At 49.3% G+C, this 17066-nt stretch overlaps 1 protein-coding gene across 2 annotated transcripts in view; it reads right to left on the bottom strand.

The window, feature by feature from the left end:
- ITPR2 (inositol 1,4,5-trisphosphate receptor type 2) overlaps positions 1-16197 on the bottom strand; it is a 215222-nt gene extending 199025 nt beyond the window's left edge. For both annotated transcript variants that reach the window (XM_066633900.1, XM_066633901.1), the window contains exon 1: positions 15943-16197. In XM_066633900.1, coding sequence (XP_066489997.1) covers positions 15943-16034 — 92 coding nt within the window. In that variant the 5' untranslated portion in view covers positions 16035-16197. The remainder of the gene's footprint in view (positions 1-15942) is intronic.
- Positions 16198-17066: the final 869 nt, after the last annotated feature.

The raw sequence follows: 17066 nt of genomic DNA, 5'->3' as shown, positions 1-17066 counted from the left end.
GGAACAGAAGCTCTTGGGGGATTGGGGGATCTACCAGTTCCAAAGGGCTCTGAAAGTCTGGCAAGAATGGCGCACTGCAACCACAATTAGAGGCAATGGCCATGCAATGCAGGAACTTTCACCCTTGCTCTGTGGTGAATTTGTCCGCAGCAAAATAATTAAACAGCCAAATTTGTCCGTCTAGAAAAAAGGCCCATGAGGGGGGACATGATTGAGGGGTCATGATGGAGATGGAGAGAGCGGATGTTCTTTTCCCTCTCGCACAACACCAGAACCAGGGAACATCCATGAAAATTGAGCGGCAGGAGAGTTAGGACAAAAGAAAATACTTCTTTACCCAGCCTGTGATTAATCTGTGGAACTCCTTGCCACAGGATGTGGTGTTGGTATCTGAAGGCCTAGATGTCTTAAAAGAGGATTGGACAGATTGAGGGAGGAAAAGTCCATTGCAGGTTACAAGCCATGACGGTTACATGCAACCTCCTGGTTCTAGAAATAGGCTGTCTCTGAATACCAGATACAAGGAACTGGCAACAGGAAGCAGGGATCTTGTTGTCTTATGTACTCCCTGAGACATCTGGTGGGCCACTTTGAGATACAGGAAACTAGACTAGATGGGCCTTTGGGGCTCATCCAGGGGGGCTCTTCTTATTTACATAACCAAAGTGGCTACCTAACACCATGACATCATCATGCTCACGATGTATTCTCTGATTGAAGAAGAAAGTGAACACGGCAGCGAGAGAGAAGGAAAAAAGTTGTCATCATACAAGACATTTGTGTGAAGTCCTTTTCAGGGAAAATGCCCTCCCAAATCTCCCCTTTCCCATCAAAAATATTCACGTGTGAAAATTTGGTCCAATCATGGACCAAAGTACTTAAGTATAAAGTACTTAATAGGGAGCTACAGGCAATTCCAGACTTCTCATGCCTGTGTTTGTATAATAACACGTATTTGAAAATAAATGTATGTCAAAGTCATTCTGTTTTACATTTCTAGGTGTAACCCCCCCCCCTTTTAAAGTTAAAAGGGCCTTTAGACTAAGTTATAGGGCTGTCATTGTCTATGGAATGCATTGTTGTGACCTTCCACTGAAAGTCAGTTTTGCAAGCTTTCAGAGCGTTTCAAGGTGAACCTGGGAAAATCCACACTAATAAATACAGTCAATTCTCGTCATCCACTGGGGTTAGGTTCCTGGAAACCCCAGCCAAATTCACAGAAAGGGAGTCGCTGATCGTATGGGGTTGGGGGGAGGGGTAGCTTAACTCCCAGCAGCAGAGACCCTCAAAGCACAAAAGGAGACCTTCAAAACAGAGACCGCAAGTAGCAGAGAGCTTGAAAATGTCCATGGAAAGCTCTAGAACACCAGCCAATAGCAATGCTGAGGGTCTCCACTGCATTCTGAATGCAGTGAAGACCTTCAAAATAGCAGAGACCTTTAAAATGGCGCCCACGAATACCTTCAAGGATGTCTCAGATAGCTTTAGGATGGCCACAGATGGCACAGAGAACACGGATAGCTGAGAACAGACCACAGACTGAGGGAGGCAAGTGTCAATTCTGCTCCCCGCGGATAAGTGAATCCACCAGGGACGTGCGGTGGGTGGGGAGGCAGGTGAAGCACTCAAGCACTCTCAACCCATGCGGCAGCGGCACTGCTTTTCAAAGGACACTGGCAGGGAGGCTCTGCCTCACCAGCCTCCCCACCCACTGAGCATCCCTGGAACCCATAGGAAGCAAACCTGCGGGTAGCAAGATTTGACTCTGTGCACATTTTGGTGCCAACTACACGCCAATGTTTAGTGGCCTATAGAAATTATACTGACTTCCTTAGGGAGCGAACCACAGCTTTTGCCAAACCAAGCAGGCATTTGAAAGAAGGTATGTGCATCTCCCTACATGCAGTCTACACACACACACCAGCATCTGGTGCCAAGTTGCCAGATGTGCAAGCGAGATCTGATTTCATGATTGGTTGTGCAATCTGCTCAGACAGATTCCATGACCCCACCCTCTGTCTACAACTTTATCAGATATCACTCTGATAAAAATTAACCATCTGACTTATTTTTAGAAACAAAGCTTCGTGAGGAAATCAACCATGGGGAGAAAATGCTGCACCCAGCAAAACACCACCTTACCTTTCGCAGAGGAAACTAAAGCATTGATAAGTGCAGCCGTTGCTCCTCCACATTCCTCAGCTCTGTAGGACCAGCTTGTTTCAGTGCCAAATTCTACAGCAAATTTCAAAGGGCACAGAGTGGTATCGCCAACCCTGTCCTCTCTCACAATACCCCTCCTTTCAGCCATCACCACTCAGACCCCAATCCAATGCATGTCTACTCAGAAGTAAGCCCCATTAGAGACAATGGGGCTTACTCCCAGGTAAGTGTGTATAGGATTGCAGCATTGCCAGGGCGTTGAACACCCGGGGCAGGTGTCACACCCTGCTGGACACACACACCCCCCCCCCATTCACAACGATAAGCCCAAGGTTGATGGCACCTGGTGTGCAGGCACAAAGTGCGACACCCTGAAGTAGCTTGGTAGTGATGTCATCAGTGTGCCATTGTGCCACACTGGGACCAACCTGAAATGAAGGTCAATGCAATCAGAGTGCTGCTGCCAGTGGTGAAGCTAGAGAGTGTTTTGCAGGGAGCCTCAACACAGAGTACAAGCAGCCCCTCCCCTTTGGAGCCACTCCTGGCGAGGGGAGCAAAATGGAGGCATCTGCCTCCCTTCCTTCGCCTCCATTTTGCTCCCCCCACCCAGAATGTCTTCGAAGGGGAGGGAGAGGAGCTGCTTGCATGCTGCAGTGGGGCTCCCTGCAAAACTTAGCGCTTTGCACCCCTTCTTGCTATGCCCCTGGCTGCTGCTACTCCTACCACAAAGTCAAAAGCCAAATGCAGGAGGGATTTATCCAGGGAAAGAAGTATTACTGAGTAGAGCACTATAAATAAGACATTTATGGAATTGCCTCCTCTGGCTTTGTTTAAGGAACAATTAGCCTTTGGCAGCTTAAGATAAACAGCAGGAATACACACACTCTGCTTCAAAGTCATTCGGCAAGAGCTGAAATTGCCCAGGTCTCAGGGCTTGACATAATGTTCAGGTTTTAAGCCTTCTTATCAGTCTCCAGGGGAACGACTGCAGTCTCAAGGGAATGAGCAGCTCTTAAACTGTAGCAGGCAAGATAGGGAGTTCTCAACAAAATCCACGTGTCAGTCACGTCCCACCTCTGGAACGCCCCCATTCTAGCCCATGAGATCTCCCAGTAGCTTTCTAAAAACAATAGGTTAAGGCAGCAGTTCACAAACTGTTGGGACCAGCAGTGCCCCCCCAACTGCAAATGGTTCCCAGAAATCTGCACCTAGGCTCTACATCTAGGTCACACCTAGGCTCAGAGGCCCGAAACCCCGCTTCAAACAGCAGTAAGGGGGCCAGTGCAGGTGGGTGGGCTTTCCCAGTGTGCGAAAACTGCACGCTGGAGCTCTTCCCACCACGCCAAGCCTCCAACCGCTGTTTGAAGTGGTGCAGTCTCCCTGCCAGGCAGCGGGCATCCCACAATAGGGCAAGTGCCTCGCGATGCCCCAGGGCATTGCACATTTGGGAACCACTGGCTTAAGGGAGTGTTACAAAGATAGCCCCCTCCCCAAATAACTCATAAGGGGTAGAACCAAGGGAACAGGATTTTTTCTACCTGTCATGAGAACATTTGCTCCTGAGTCTGCCTCCACATTCATGAGATTCTTGCCTGAGCTATCAGTTAGGGCCAGACTCTGTCCCTGGACCCATCAAATGCCATCCTGGGTCCCAACTTTGTTCCCCCATGACCCACCAAGCACTTTCCCTTGGCTCTCAGTTTCACGCCGCTGAGTCAGGGTCTGAGCCCCAGGAGACCCGTCAACCCTAACCCAAGCTGAACGTCTTGCAAGGGGTCAAGACCTTACTCTCCTATTGACAAAGAAAATTCAGGGATACACAACTTTCCAGATGCACTCTGGAAGGTAAGCAAATGTGACAACCCAGTCAAAGTGACATTACAGATGCTCCACTTTGTATCAACACTGGGTCCAACCCAGGATCAGAGAAGCAAATGCTCTCAGGATCTTATAGCAATGCCAGAGCATTTATCTCAATTTATTTAACAGTGCTGTTTACATAACATTTATTTATACTGGATACTTTTTTAAGGTGTCCAAACCTTAACAAGTGCCCAAACTGAAGGACAGGATATCTGTTCATAGTCTAAGGAACTCTACTGCTGTTTTGTCTACTGTAGATCTAAAGATTAAGCTGTCTCAAGTCACAAACACTGGTTGCTGCCTTGCTTGGGTTTAAACAAACATATAGCTTTTAATCCACCTGCATTGTACATGAGTATGTAATCCATGGGGCTGGGGAAAGTCAAATGCAAGCTGGACAGAGGCCAGGCAGCTAGACTACACCATTGGCAACCTTCAGTCTCAAAAGACTATGGTATTGCGCTCTGAAAGGTGGTTCTGGAACAGCATCTAGTGTGGCTGAAAAGGCCGATTCGGGAGTGACAATCCCTTCCACACTGGGAGCAAGTGCAGTCTGTCCCTGGTCTGCCTCCCTGGCTATGGGCCTTCCTTCTTTGCCTCTTTGCCTCAGTCTGTTGGCCAAGTGTCTCTTCAAACTGGGAAAGGCCATGCTGCACAGCCTGCCTCCAAGTGGGCCGCTCAGAGGCCAGGGTTTCCCACTTGATGAGGTCCACTCCTAAGGCCTTCAGATCCCTCTTGCAGATGTCCTTGTATCGCAGCTGTGGTCTACCTGTAGGGCGCTTTCCTTGCACGAGTTCTCCATAGAGAAGATCCTTTGGGATCCACCCATCATCCATTCTATCCATTCATAGACTACACCATCACCTTCTATAACTTTAAACATAACAACTTGAGCTGCGGAATAGCAGAAAATGGGCTTTGCTAAATTGTATGGAAGATGCCAACCGCAATTACAGCATGTGGTTGGACTAGATGACCTTGTGGGTCCCTTCCAATTCTATGATGTTGCATTTGCCATGACCTCTCTGAGTATTTTTATTATATATTAATGGACTTTCCCATTATCCCTCCAAGGCACGCCAGATGGTAGACCTCATTTGATCTCCATGCCACCCGGTGAGAGAGGTTAGGTGGAGTGACTGCCACTGGACCAAGAGAGAGTTGGCAGAGGTGGGATTTGGACATAGGTCTCCTTAGTCTATGTAGTTCTCTGCTGCGCACCTGCCCAAAACTACTGTACGGGTATCACCTGGTATCCACGGATCCCTGAACCTCCCCCAAACCCATTACCTTCATTTGTGTTGTTTACAGTTGCGCAAAGGAATGGCATGCTTGCTTTAACTAGAGACAAGCAGGCAGGCAGCCTGCAGCTAGAGGGGCCAACTCAGCGAACATGCTTCCTACTTCCTGTTAACATAAGAACATAAGAACAGCCCCACTGGATCAGGCCACAGGCCCATCTAGTCCAACTTCCTGTATCTCACAGCGGCCCACCAAATGCCCCAGGGAGCACACCAGATAACAAGAGACCTCATCCTGGTGCCCTCCCCTGCATCTGGCATTCTGACATAGCCCATTTCTAAAATCAGGAGGTTGCGCATACACATCAACCTCCTGATGTGTATTTTCCTCACAACATTTGCTGAGTTGTCCCCTCTAGCTGCAGGCTAGTCATCTCCAGCAGAGAATAACCTACAGGTCACTGTCCCTGTAAAAATGTCCTTATATCCTGCAACCAAAGTCATTTTGACTGAAGACTGTCAAACCCTTGATTAACATCAAGCAAAAATGAAGCAGGTAAAGCTTTTTTCATTGCTTCATTTCCATGCCAGGTAAAGCTTCACACCACAAATTTCTGCATGACAGGAGACTACTAGAGGCCGAGGCACAGGGCAGGTAAAAGAGCTGGCAACTCTAAAGGTCACCACCTGCTTCAGAGCAGAACCAAGATGCATACAGACATACAGCATCAGCTTCAATATGCTCCTCTAATACATGATATAACAAAGCAAACCCTTTTCATGCCAAGTAAGAGGTTGGTGGCACAAGCTTTTTCCCTAAGGCAGCCCCATTAAGTCTCAACCTCATTTCTTAAGCCCCATTAAGTCTCAACCCCACCTTTCTTTTTCCAAGTGCCTCTACTCCTCTCTATGTTTCCCAGTGATCACCTGCATGCAGGGGTCTGTAACTGGTGGTCTCTAAGCCAAATCTGGCCCTCTGAGTACAATTGGACCTTGGTATCCACTGGGGACCCCTGCAGACACTGAAACCCATGGAAAATTAAATCCGTAGGTTGCAGTCCAATATGGCCTCTGGGTACGATCAGAACTGCTCACTTCCAGAGCTGTTTTGAGGCCTCAGAAAAGCTCCTGAATGCACGAAAGAACACCTCTGATTGCATCCAGAAGCTCAGCTTCGACTTTCCACTGCAGATTTGGAAGCCGCAGTGAGTTAATTCAGTTGGTCCCAAATCTGCAGGTTTGGAGGTCAGACCTGTAATGCCTTCTCCCTATCCCTGGCAACCCTAGGGTGGAAAGAGAATGCCAAAGGAACACAATAGCATCTGTGACTTTCAGCAGGATGCTGGGGGAGGAAGACATGAAGAATTGGTCCACCCAGCCTTCCGATTTCTTTGTCGAAGCTGGTCCTCTGGCAAACAAGTTGCAAACCAGTGCCCAACTCTCTGACCTGAAAAATTCAGATACGGAAAGAGACAACAAACCTGGTTAGGAAAAAAACTGAATGGAGATGACAAGATAGTGGCTTTATAGCCTTATAAATGGGGCAGAAAGAGAGGATGGAGCGATATTATTTTATAACTTGTTCATAGTACTGGGAATCACCTAATCAAATTGGCAGTAGCTTTGAAGGAGGCACTTCTGAACAAAACTGTTGCTATTTCAGGTTCCAGTCAACGGATGTTCAAAGCCACAGTGTATTAATAGAGGAATAAAATGCTGAACCATGCCCGAGGGGGAAAGTAAACAGGAAAATAGGAAGTCATTGTGAGAAGGCAGGAAAGAAAAAGGCTTTGAATATAGTCTGCCTTAAAATGCCCCCAAATGAAACCCTGACACAGACCTGGCAGTTCACTGTTGAAATGTTCGCCCTGCCCGCTCTCTATGCCACTTTCTTGATGCATGAGTCACAAAATACAGGTTGCAGCACACAATATACAATTATCACTTGGACACCCTGATTCAATGAGCCAGTTAAGTGGCTGCAGCTACAGGTTACATCAGTGTAACTGGTTGAGATCCTGACTTAGGGCCCAATCCTATCCAACTTTCCAGCACTGGTGCAGCCCAGAGGTAAGGGAACATTTGTTCCCTTACCTTAAGGAGGCCTCTGTGACTGCTTCAAATGGATGTGGACTCACCTCCCTGCATTACAATCTCTGCACATGAACTGGAGGTTGTCCATGACTTTGTGTACCTTGGCTCAATGATCTCTGACACTCTTTCTCTCGATACCGAGCTAAACAAACGCATCGGTAAAGAAGCTACCACGTTTTCCAGACTCACAAAGAGAGTCTGGTCCAACAAGAAGCTGACAGAACATACCAAGATCCAGGTCTACAGAGCTTGCGTCCTGAGTACACTTCTGTACTGCAGCGAGTCATGGACTCTTCGCTCACAACAGGAGAGGAAACTGAACGCTTTCCACATGCGCTGCCTCCGACGCATTCTCGACATCACCTGGCAGGACAAAGTTCCTAACAACACAGTCCTGGAACGTGCTGGAATCCCTAGCATGTATGCACTGCTGAAACAGGGACGCCTGCGTTGGCTCGGTCATGTCATGAGAATGGATGATGGCCGGATCCCAAAGGATCTCCTCTATGGAGAACTCGTGCAAAGGAAAGCGCCCTACAGGTAGACCACAGCTGCAATACAAGGACATCTGCAAGAGGGATCTGAAGGCCTTAGGAGTGGACCTCAACAAGTGGGAAACCCTGGCCTCTGAGCGGCCCGCTTGGAGGCAGGCTGTGCAGCATGGCCTTTCCCAGTTTGAAGAGGCACTTGGCCAACAGTCTGAGCAAAGAGGCAAAGAAGGAAGGCCCATAGCCAGGGAGACAGGCCAGGGACAGACTGCACTTGCTCCCGGTGTGGAAGGGATTGTCACTCCCGGATTGGCCTTTTCAGCCACACTAGACACTGTTCCAGAACCACCTTTCAGAGCACTCTACCATAGTCTTTCAAGACTGAAGGTTGCCAACTTGGACTTGGTGACTGCTTCCACACCAGAGGATGTAGCACACACCCCGTTGGCACAGATGCACTGGCACTAGATAATTGGATAGGATTGGGCAATTAGACCTGGAAGATTCAGGTTCACATTCCTGCTCAGCCACAAAGCTTTCTGGGTGACTTTGGGCCAGTCACTCTCTCTCTCTCTCTCTCTCTCTCTCTCTCTCTCTCTCTCTCTCTCTCTCTCAGCCTCACCCACCTAACAGGGTTGCTGAGAGGACAAAAGGGAAGGAACCAGGATGGCGGTGGTTCAGGAGTTAGGTCTGGAAGATCCAGGTTCAAAACCCTGCTCAGTCACAAAGTTTCCTGTGTGACCTTAGGCTAGTGATTCTCCCTCAGTTTCAGCCTCACCGATGTTCTGAGGACAAAAGGAGGGAAGAACCATGTTCACCACCCTGAGCTCCTTGGAAATATGGTTCTAATTGAAAATGGTTGAAAGAACAAAGTGATGAAAGTCAAGTGGATGAAAGTCAGGATATTGCTGTAACTGGGAGAGGGACTCCCACAGCGCTCTTGACAACCACACCGCAAACCCCCCCTCCAATTACAGTGATGCTCACCAACAAAGCCCCCATGTCGACCTGGTATGGAAGATTCTAACACACACACACACACACACACACACACACACACACACACACACACACACACACACACAGAGCTATGTCAGGAATGCAAAGGTGACATCACAGAACACATTCCACAGACTATCCATTATACCAAACACCAGGCCTTCTCCAACACAGCTTCCCGTGGTCTAATTGTCAGAAGACTTACATACAGCAGAACACATCAGGCACAGGTTATCCAGCAGAAGTAATCATGCTTCACTGTGACACTAATGCTTCAAAACTGCTGATGTTCAAAACATTTTGAAGCCAAGACCTGAATTCAAGTGTAAGGGGTCTAACCACACAGAAATCCACCTGCCCTTCCTTCTTGGTCGTTTGTGAAAAGTGTGCCCTTTGTGCAGTTTCCAATCACAGTTCCCACCACCAAATTCCCACCTGTGCTCTGGCAGGCTCATGATCTGATAGACACAGGACAGTGTAATACAGGGGCTGTTATATATATCGTAAGGCTCCCTGTTATACAGCTCCCTGAGTTTAAGTTCTCCACTTTTTGAGGAACTGGATTCCCCGCATGTATGTCCTCCACTGCTGGAGTCCCACCAGCACACCTTGTTACTCCTCCAAGCTCTTTAGTGGATACCCCTGATGGTTAGATTTTGCCATTGCGGTGCTGCTGCAACACCGCACAGGGATTTAGATAGGATTGGGTTCTTACTCCCACGGAAGTGTGTATAGGACTGTGGCCTTAACCTTCAGCATGGCTGGAAGCAGACTGGACCACTCCAGGGATGCCAATGGAAGTGTTTTTACTTAGGATATTCATTTTGTACTATTTGCAAGTTATTATGTTGGAGAGACAGAAAGACTAGAAGAATAAAGGATATGGACCATATTGGCCCATCCTCTCTCACTACATCCTCATCTCTATGCTCTTCCATCCCTATTCTGACATAACGATACTTGTGTTATAGCACTTTCACTGGCCTAATTTTAAGTCTCGTAACAATGTTATTAAGGCATCATAAACTATGCTAGTGAAAAGAAATGTGGCAGCCATCCCATCCTTGCCAGACCAGCATAATTCAAGGATACGATTACACTTTAGCACACTTCCTCCCCCTGGGAAACCATAGGAACTGTTGTTCTATTAAGATACTTCTCGCCATGACTATTAAGCTGCTAAAAACCCATTACAAGTTCATAGTCCTGCCCTGCCTAGAAAAATCCTGCAGAGTTTTGTTTAGTTATTTTTCACACCCCGCACCTTCCTACAAGCAGCTCAGGGTAGTGGATGTGGTTCCTTCCCTCCGTTTGTCCTCACAACAATCCTCACCAAACAAAGGTAGGTGAGGCTGAGAGAGAGAGAGAGAGAGAGAGAGAGAGAGAGATCAGCCCAAAGTCACCCAGGAAGTTTCATGGCAGAGTGGGGATCTGAATCTCAACCTTCCCAGTATGTCCAACTCTCAAACCATGACACCATCCTGGCTCTCAACCAAGTAAATGCAGTGGGCCTGCAGGATCCATTCCAGACCCCTGTGGATACAGAATTCCGTGGAAAATGAAATCTGCATCTAGGAGGCCTTCTAAGGTCTTCCAACCATGGGCTCGGCACCCACGGATACTGAAATCCACGGACCCAAGGTCACCCAGGAAGCTTCACGGCTAAGTGGGGAATTGAAACTGGATCTTCCAGGTCTACATCTAACTCCTGAGCATAACACTATACTGGCTCTTGGAAATCAGTAGGATTTCTAAGGCTGCAAAGTGCGGAACTAAATGAGATTTACTTCCAAGGACTGTGCTGAACTTCCCGATAAAAATCCTGCAGCGTTGCACTGCTTCGCCCAATGGAATCTAAGCAGCCTAAGTGCAAACAGGACTGCCATCTTTTCTGTTTACTTACTGCAGATATTAGAATTTGTTTCAGATTTCCCACTTGTTTCAAAATGAAACCACATTGGAAGAGCTGCTTTTATCTCAGAGCAATTCACTGGGGCTCTCAAGATACTAAAGACAGTACATGAGACACTTCCACTGACTGACTTATGATGCAAGTGTTTACTCTGCACTTAAACACAGAAACCGTTAGAAAGCTTCCCATTTGCTTTCAGAGGGAAAACAGGCCTGAATGCCTATGGCAAGAGGACTATAAACAATGCAGATGAGGTCCTTATTTTATGTTGCTGGCAAACAACAAAAAGAGTCCAAATTTTTAAAATGTTGTTAGCATACACCAAGAAACACCCTTGGATCTCTAGAAGTTAAATTACATCTCTGAACAAAAGACAGGTACCTGCTGACTTTAGCATGCTTCAAGATACAAAATGAGAGATGCCAGCGCTGGCTTTAAGCCAATTGGACCCAATTGGCCCCTGTGCCTAAGGGGCCCTAACCCCACGCTAGGGTTAAAAATCAATATTTTTACTAAATCATGTCACAGTCACTAAAACAAGCGGTTCTGTAACTATTTGCTTTTCAAAGGCAATCTACACATTTTGTTTCTTTGCTTCTTCTAGGCTTACCCACATGCAATTTTTCAGAACCACTGACTAATTCAGCCGTTTTCAACAACTGTGCTGTGGCACACTGGTGTGCCGCAAATAGTCTGCAGGTATGCCGTGAGAGTTTGGGGGAAGGTTATTATGCGCAACCTCCTGATTTTAGAAATGGGCTATGTCAGAAGGCCAGATGCAAGGGAGGGCACCAGGATGAGGTCTCTTGTTATCTGGTGTGCTCCCTGGGGCATTTGGTGATCCGCTGTGAGATCCAGGAAGCTGGACTAGATGGGCCTACGGCCTGATCCAGTGGGGCTGTTCTTAAACTACAATTCCCAGGAGGCCTTGCAGGTCTCTTGTTATCTGGTGTGCTCCCTGGGGCATTTGGTGGGCCGCTGTGAGATACAGGAAGCTGGACTAGATGGGCCTATGGCCTGATCCAGTGGGGCTGTTCTTATGTTAGTAGGACCATTGGGGGATGTGAGTCCCCCACCAACAGCACGGTGTGCCTTGTCAATTATCAAAAAACTGATGGTGCGCCTTGACAATTAGTACCTTATCAGTGTGCCATGAGACAAAAAGGCTGAAAATCACTGGACTAATGGTTACTAGTCACAGTGACTATACACTACCAACATGTTCAACAGTATGCCTCCAAATATCTGTTGTAGGGGAGCAATTCCCCTAAGGCAGTGGATCCCAAACTGCAGGGAGCCACAGAAGCCAGCCAGGGGATCTGTGGAATCCTCATGAAAAGCCACCATCCTATTCAATGTATAGGGTTGTAGCCCTAATGGGGAGCCCTGGCCAATGGCCCAGTAGGTCAAGGGAGCTGCCAGTCGAAAACATTTGGTAGCCACTGCCCTAAGGGGTCCATACCACTGTGCAGACCCTTCGCTTGATGCAGCTTTTCAACATTTCCAGATACACAGCAATAATGCCAAACACATGTAAAACTGCACATATATAATTAACAAGTAAAAACTAAGTCAAAATTTAAACACAGCATTCAATGATGCAATTCTCCACCTATAGTCCAAAGTGATACAGTCCAGGAATCGTTTTGCCACATGACCTGCCCACTGTGTCGACTAACCCCCAAAGATCACATAATTATTTGCATGGAAACGGCTTCTCTGCTTGAACAGACACTCGGAACCAAATGTGTAGACACAAAAATGACATCACATTCGCAAACCGTTACAAGACAAGACTGCACTGTGGGAAGCAGCAGTGTGGACAGACCCCGAAGCTTGAGGGCCATGATTCTCAATCAATTAAGCCTGTATTCCCTGGCAACCAATACAGCTATTTTTGTGTATACAGCTATTTCTCTCTCTCACACACACGCGCACGCGCGCATAAAATATACCCAGAAGTTCAGAGTGGTTCTTTAATCAATAGAAACAGCACAGAGGGCACACTGTTTTAGCACCTCACATGCTTAGATTATACTTGGATTGCTCAGATTATCCTTAGATTATGTAATTGAGATGGGCCATAACACAGGCCCATACACATTTCAGTGTCTGAAAACTTAGAACTATTCCTGGCAGTGGTGTAGCTAGAGCAGGTGCAGAACACCAACTTTTGCAGACAGCCTCATTGCGGCATGCAAGCAGCTCCTCCACCCCCTTCAGAGCCAGGTGAATGCCTCCATTTTGCTCCCTCTGCCTGGAATGGCTTTGAAGGGGAGGGGCTGCTTGCACACTGCGGTGAGGCTCCCTGCAAAACTTAGTGCTTTGCACCCCCTCTAGCTATGTCACTGATTTCTCTGTATATTTGGTGTGCTGATCCAAAAAATGGCATCCGTTTTGCCCTATCAGGTCTAGTTTTGGAGATACGGCATAACCTAATTAGTGAAGGGTTTGAGCAGCTTCCTTGTGAGGAGGCCTATGCCACAGCTTCCCTACAAGGAAGCTGTCTGAACCATTCATGAACAAGGCTATGCCTCATCTCCGAAACTAGATGCGATTCTGCAAAACCAATACCATGTTTGGGATCAGCACCCCAAATTCACAGAAAACCACCATGAATTTTGAAGGGGAAAAAAGGCTTTTCTGACTCTTGGTTCCGCAGGCCTGTGTAATTAAACTGAAGAGTACATGCTTTGCATGCAGAAATCTTAAGTTCAATCCTCGGTTGGCTTTTATTGGCAGAAAAAGACTTTCAGGTAGGAGGACTGGGGAAGGCCCCTCTTCACTTGAGAACTTCAGAGAGCTTCTGCAAATCCAAGTAGGCAACACTGGATTAGATGGTCCCATGGCCTGCCCCTGGATAAGGCACTCACATGTTCATAAGTCATTGTAATGGTCATTACAGGATAGGCCAATTGTGGGGAAGGACAGGCAGAGGAACGTGTCATTTTCACATGTGCACAGAACCATTTGCCAGGTGACAACCTGACATGTTGAGCCCACCGCTTGGAAAGTGCCTCCTCAAGCAATCTTTTTAAATTAGCATTAATTTTACTATCCATGTGGACAGGTAATTCCATTTAGGCTGCAATGCTACCCGCACATTTACTTGAGAGTAAGCCCCATTCAATACAATGGGACTTACTTCTGAGCAAACCTCTGTTAGGAAACTATGGGCCCGATCCTATCCAACTTTCCAGCACCCATGCAGCTGCAATGCAGCCCCAAGGTATGGAAACAAACATTTCCATACCTTGAGCAGACCTCTGTGATCGCTCCCCCCACCACAGGATGCAGTGCATTCCCCATGGGCATGGCTACACCAGGGTGGGAAGTTGGATAGGATTGGGCCCTAAGGCCACCATTCTATGCAACACTTACAAAAGAGTAAGTCTCATAAGACTTAACAGAACTTTCTTCTGAGTTGACATGCCCAGGATTGCAATGTAAGGCAGCAATGCTACACACTCTTTCCTGGGATTAGGCCCCCTTTAACATGTTATTTATGTGCAGTATTTTTACCCCACCTTCCTCCCCGAAGGGATCCAATGGAACTCACTCCTGAGTATAGGATTGCATTCTAAGGCAGTGATTCTCAACAGTTGTGCCACAAATGGTCTGCAGGTTGCTGCAGGAGTTTGGGGGTAGGTCATATTAGTAGGGTCACTGGGGGATATGATCCCCCAGTCAACCATGTGGTGTGCCTAGTCAATTGCAAAAAATATAAAATAATGGTATATCTTGACAATTTTAATGACTTCTTAGTGTGTCGTGAAATGAAAAAGGTTGAAAATCACTGCTCTAAGGCTTGCAGCGAGAGGAGCAAGGAGAGACTTTAAGACAAAACAGCCCACCTACCACCCCATGGGAACATGCTGCAGATGTTTGAATGTTCTCACCTATGCAAGTCATCATTTGGTCAACAAGTGATAAACCTGCTTGTGTGAATTGGCTTTTCCACCCCAAAAAATCTGAGTTGGTCAGTCAGAAAATAAACCTAAGACCAGTAAAAGCCTCTTTGCACTTTCTCTCCCTCTTACGAGCATGAATGAGGCCAACATCCATCCTGCCCAGCACCCTCATTGGTGACATTGACAGCAGCTCTGAACATTTCCTGGGCTAATTCTATGCACTTGTGAATACTGTGAAGGCAGGATAAAAAACTGAGAAGGGACCCTCAAATCAAAGGCACTGAAGGTATCAGATTCCAATTCCAGGGATGGGAAATGGAATCACTGCAGCCAGCACCACTTCTGAGAAGGGTCTCTTAGAGCTGTTCTCTGCCCAGTCCAGCACCTGGCATATGGAGGGCATCACACACAAGCGCAGAGGTCAATCAGGGAGCCACAGCAGAGGGAAAAATACTAGCAGCCTGTCTCATGCATCTTGACTCGGAAATCAGCCCTCTGGACTCCGTGGGACCAACTTCTGGGAACGAGGCACAGGATAAGGGCCTGCCAAGGGCAGGATCCAGCCCATTTCAAGTCCAGGGATCTCAGGAAGAATGCCAAGCACATGTTTGCCAATGCCCTCTTCTACCCGTCTACTGAGAAGTAAGCTTCCCCAAGTTCAACAGGACTGACTTCTAGGTGGCTGAGTACTTAGGGTGCGGTGGCATAGCTAGAGGGGAGGCGAAACACTAAGTAGCTCGGAAGGGGAGGCTTCCTGCAAAACTTCGAGCCTGGCACCCCTTCTAGCTACGCCACTGCTAGGATGGCATCCCGACTCTCTTCCCGCCCTAGAGCCCAATCCTCTGCAGGTCTACTCAGAAGCCAGCCCCACGCCAGCCCACGGGGCTTACTCCCAGGCCAGCGTGAACAGGGCTGCGGCCTTGGCTTCCGAGGGGGCTCCGCAGATGCCGGGTGCCGGGGCGGACTTCCTACTCGGCGGGGCTGCTGCTGCCTGCGGAGCTGCGCCTCCCTCCCCGCTTCCTGCCTCTGGCAACTTTGTGTCCTGCCGGCTCCAGGCTGCTCCGGCTCCGAGGGACGCGCAGGGAGGCTCCCCGCAAGACTTGGCGCTTGCCCCCCCTTGCTACGCCACTGGGACAGGGCTTTGCACCCCCCCCCAAATTTGCAAGGGGGGGTCAGCACTGCGCGGGGGAGGGGGGCTCGTCCAAGCAGGCAGGCAGGCAGCCAGCAGCCCCGCTGCCCCGGGTCTGCCCCCGTCCCCACCAGCTCCTTACCCCAGGGTGCTGATGAAGCCGTTCACCGAGCCCTCGGCGTAGAGGGAGACGATGTCCCCGATGTAGAGGAAGCTGGACATCTTGTCAGACATCTTGGGGCATCTCCGGCGCTCTTCCCTGGCGGGCGCCGGCCGCGCTCATGCTCCGAGCAGCCGGGAGGGCTCGATCCGGGGCGGCCGCGGCCCCCTGGCGGAGGGACGGGCCCCTCCGGGCAGCGCCAGCCGGGGGCCACCCAAGTCCTCGGGGAGGTGCTGCAAGGGGGGTCCCAGAGCCGGCAGCCCCGCGCCCCGCCCCGGCACCGGCACCCACACTCCCCCCAGCCGCAGCAACTCAGTCCCCCTCTGCCACCGAGGCGCCCCTGCGCCCCTGCCCCGTCCCCATCCCCTCCGCCTCCGCCTCCGCCAGGCTCTTCTGCCTGCGAGAACTGAAACTCCGGCCAGGCGCTGGTTCCCATTGAAGCCCGGCTGAGAGGGAGGGGCTCCGGCCGCGGCCCCAGCCAATCCCGGAGGGGGGGCGGGGCGAGAGAGAGAGGAAGAGGCAGAGTGTGGGTGGGGGGCTCAGTGCCCCCAAAGGTGGCTGGGACTGAGCAGTGCAGGGAAGTCTGCTTCGCGCAGGCCAGGCAGGGGCAGGAGGAGGAAGGGCTGCCAGGCACACTGTCCCACCTGCTGGGGAGTTTGGCCGGACGCTTCCGACCCACAGAAACTTATTTCTATGGCATAGCTAGAGGGGGGGCAGAGCACTCGTTTGCAGGGAGCCTCACCACCAGCAAGACGTCCTCGCCGCAAAAGAGGACAAGCCACCCCAAAATGGGGGACATCCCACCAAAAATGTAGCACTCAAAACACTCGCCTGTTGATCCCGTGAAGCAGGTCTGGCCACCCTGTCGTACAGCGATGCACCAAAAGCCCCACCGCCGTGGCAAAAGACAGCTGGGGTGCAAGGCTAGAAATTATATTATTAGTAGTATTAAAGTCAGCCAGAGATCTCCCGACACCTGAAGTGACATGCCGGACACTGCCCCCTCTTACCCAACCACGTGCGAGCCTCTGCACCTCCCACTTGCCAGTGCTCAAGTTCAGAACTCTCCCCCAGACCACTTTTCCTCTCCGTTCCTAATCCAGGGA

Source organism: Tiliqua scincoides, chromosome 7 (assembly GCF_035046505.1).
Source record: "Tiliqua scincoides isolate rTilSci1 chromosome 7, rTilSci1.hap2, whole genome shotgun sequence".
NCBI lineage: Eukaryota > Metazoa > Chordata > Lepidosauria > Squamata > Scincidae > Tiliqua > Tiliqua scincoides.
Note: the sequence above shows the minus strand (reverse complement) of the source record. Positions and strands in the feature narration are given on the sequence as shown.